This window comes from Haplochromis burtoni, unplaced genomic scaffold, assembly GCF_018398535.1.
Source record: "Haplochromis burtoni strain Fernald_Lab_line unplaced genomic scaffold, NCSU_Asbu1 Contig_230, whole genome shotgun sequence".
In the NCBI taxonomy this organism is placed as follows: domain Eukaryota; kingdom Metazoa; phylum Chordata; class Actinopteri; order Cichliformes; family Cichlidae; genus Haplochromis; species Haplochromis burtoni.
This window is the reverse complement of record NW_024582591.1, coordinates 935055-937266: the sequence shown is the minus strand read 5'-3', so window position 1 is coordinate 937266 and position 2212 is coordinate 935055. Positions and strand designations below refer to the sequence as shown.

General features: G+C 36.3%; 2 protein-coding genes across 3 annotated transcripts in view; both read left to right on the top strand.

Moving 5' to 3' along the window:
• Positions 1-284: 284 nt before the first annotated feature.
• Positions 285-1791, top strand: LOC102309347 (H-2 class II histocompatibility antigen, A-R alpha chain). Of its 2 annotated transcripts, none has more exons than XM_005937606.3 (4): positions 285-396; positions 616-879; positions 966-1247; positions 1334-1791. In XM_005937606.3, exons 1-4 carry the CDS (start codon positions 318-320, stop codon positions 1459-1461), a joined length of 753 nt encoding a protein of 250 aa, XP_005937668.1. In that variant the 5' UTR covers positions 285-317; the 3' UTR covers positions 1462-1791. The 2 variants fall into 2 exon arrangements, with proteins under 2 accessions (XP_005937668.1, XP_005937669.1); XM_005937607.3 differs by having other exon boundaries at positions 292-400.
• A 313-nt stretch (positions 1792-2104) lies between these two features.
• LOC102288919 (rano class II histocompatibility antigen, A beta chain) overlaps positions 2105-2212 on the top strand; it is a gene marked incomplete in the record, with an annotated part of 11922 nt that continues 11814 nt past the window's right edge. Inside the window, 1 exon segment of the mRNA XM_005937627.3 lies at positions 2105-2212. Coding sequence (XP_005937689.2) covers positions 2209-2212 — 4 coding nt within the window.

Below are 2212 nucleotides of genomic sequence, written 5' to 3'. Positions count from 1 at the left end.
AACTTTGTGTTATTCAAAGGATTGATCACATCTAGGGTCTTATTTAGACTCACTAAATTCTACCTATTATATTGGTTTTATAGTGTGTAGTGGCAGGAAATCAGCCATAGGGTTCTGCTGATATCTTCTTGAATTCAGTTGGTTAAATCCACAAAGAACAGCTCACAGAACAAATTTAATTGGAATTTTCTCCAGTTACTCCGTTGTTTTACTCCACCCCAGGACCTGGTCTGGTCATATGACTCACTGTGAAGTTCCCTGTTGGCAGCAGTGGTAAAGTTAAAACCAATACTGAACCACTCAGTCTGCTGTCACTGATGTCACATCACACAACAGATATGAAGCACGCTCCTCTCTTAATCCTCATACTCAACAACTTCTGTGTCTTCTCACAGAGTAAGTAAGTTTTAAGCTAACAATCTATTGCAACTTGTTTGTTCTGGAGAATGCAGTTCATGTGTTGAGACATGTTAAGCACCCATAGTCATTTTTTGTTTCTGTTACTCAAGAATGCAAATGCCTGAAAATACATTATTAGACATAAACTGTACATATTAGCAGTCATATGACTTGACATCTATACTTTTAAGTTGTAACCACAGTTTTTTTTTTCAGTTCCCCATGAAATGACCTACGTAGTGGGCTGTTTCGTCCAAGGCCTGACAGAGGTTCAGTTTGAGTTTGATGGCGAAGAGTTTTTATATGCCGATTTCCCAAAAAAAGAGATTGTCTATACCGTTCCCAATTTTATTTTTCCCGATCCGAGTCATGTTTTGGTGGGTTTGAGTATCCTTGAAGATGCTTTGGACAACAGGAAATGGTGTTTACTAATTACAAAAATTGCTGAAATGGAAGAGAAGTATGTGCCAGAAGAAAAAGGTAAATCAACCTCTGCATCAATCTCTGTACAGACATGATTGAGAAAATGCTGAAGAAAGTTTTACTTGTGTTTTTACCTCCTCTAGACCCTCCAGAGATCGTCCTCTTCTCTTCTGACAAAGTTGAGCTGGGAGTAGAAAACAGCCTGATCTGCTTTGTGAATCACTTCTACCCACCTTCCATCAATGTTACTTGGACCAAAAATGGCCATCCGGTGTCCACGGGGGTGTCACTCAGTCGATATTTCCCTAATAAAGATCAAACCTTCCACCAGTTTTCCACTCTGACATTCACACCAAGTGAAGGAGACTTTTACAGCTGCACTGTGGAGCACTCGGCACTGGAGACACCCAAAACAAGAATCTGGGGTAAATATTTGACCTTATGAAGTCACTAAAAACAGAAATTTCATTGTGTCTGTAATGACTTATATTGTCTTTAACTTTCTCTACAGAAGCTGAGGTCATGAACAGTGATCAAAGTCTTGGACCAGCTATTTTCTGTGGAGTGGGATTGAGTCTGGGCTTACTGGGAGTCACAGTCGGAGTATTTTTCTTTGTAAAGGGACACCAACGACAGTAACTTCTGTGAGGTTAAATATAGTCAGCATATGATAAACAAACACTATATTATTTCTGCACAGTACCATTTAAAGCCAATAAAGTTAACACACACAAAACGAATCCAGTAACTCAAGATGTGATAGAGACTAAATGTGAGTTTGTACAATGTATACAGTGTTTAATAAACTTCAATGTACATCATGTAAATCAGTTGTATTTTTGATTTTGTCTTCTTTGATATATTAACCACATAACTTGTAGAGATTGTGGTTCTTATAAAACTATAACTGTTATTTTTGTTTATACTTTGCATATACATATATTTAATTACATTTTTTATACAAAAACATGATAAAGTGATTCAAAGCTTTTTGTATTCTGTGTGTTTCTTTTTGTGTTTTACATAAATACTATATTCTACCAATACAAAACTTGCTTTACTAGTAATGTGTAATGTTCTGTTTTGTTTGTGTAATGACTGTTTAGTCATGATCCACAAAAAATTCTGAGCACTCAATTTGACTGAAGTGGCACCATGAAAAAAATGCTGGTTCAAAATCTTTACTTCCCTGATTTTTAACCAAATGTATTTTTTTTTTTTACTTCTTTTTTTTTTTCCCATCGGTAATCTGAGATTTTTTGCAAAATAACTGGGGAGGTACCCAGTAACAACAAGAGCACTGAAATCAAAACAATACATTTCAGGAACTCAACTTCCTGATTTTTACAACTCAGTGCCAACTTTAACCACTGCTGTCTAGGTGTGATGA

Excerpts from the sequence above, each read along its gene's own strand:
- LOC102309347 (XM_005937606.3), top strand. The coding sequence starts at position 318 with ATGTCACATCACACAACAGATATGAAGCACGCTCCTCTCTTAATCCTC. Across the intron at positions 397-615 it reads CTTCTGTGTCTTCTCACAGA|TTCCCCATGAAATGACCTAC; the intron begins GTAAGTAAGTTT and ends TTTTTTTTTCAG. Across the intron at positions 1,248-1,333 it reads ACCCAAAACAAGAATCTGGG|AAGCTGAGGTCATGAACAGT; the intron begins GTAAATATTTGA and ends CTTTCTCTACAG.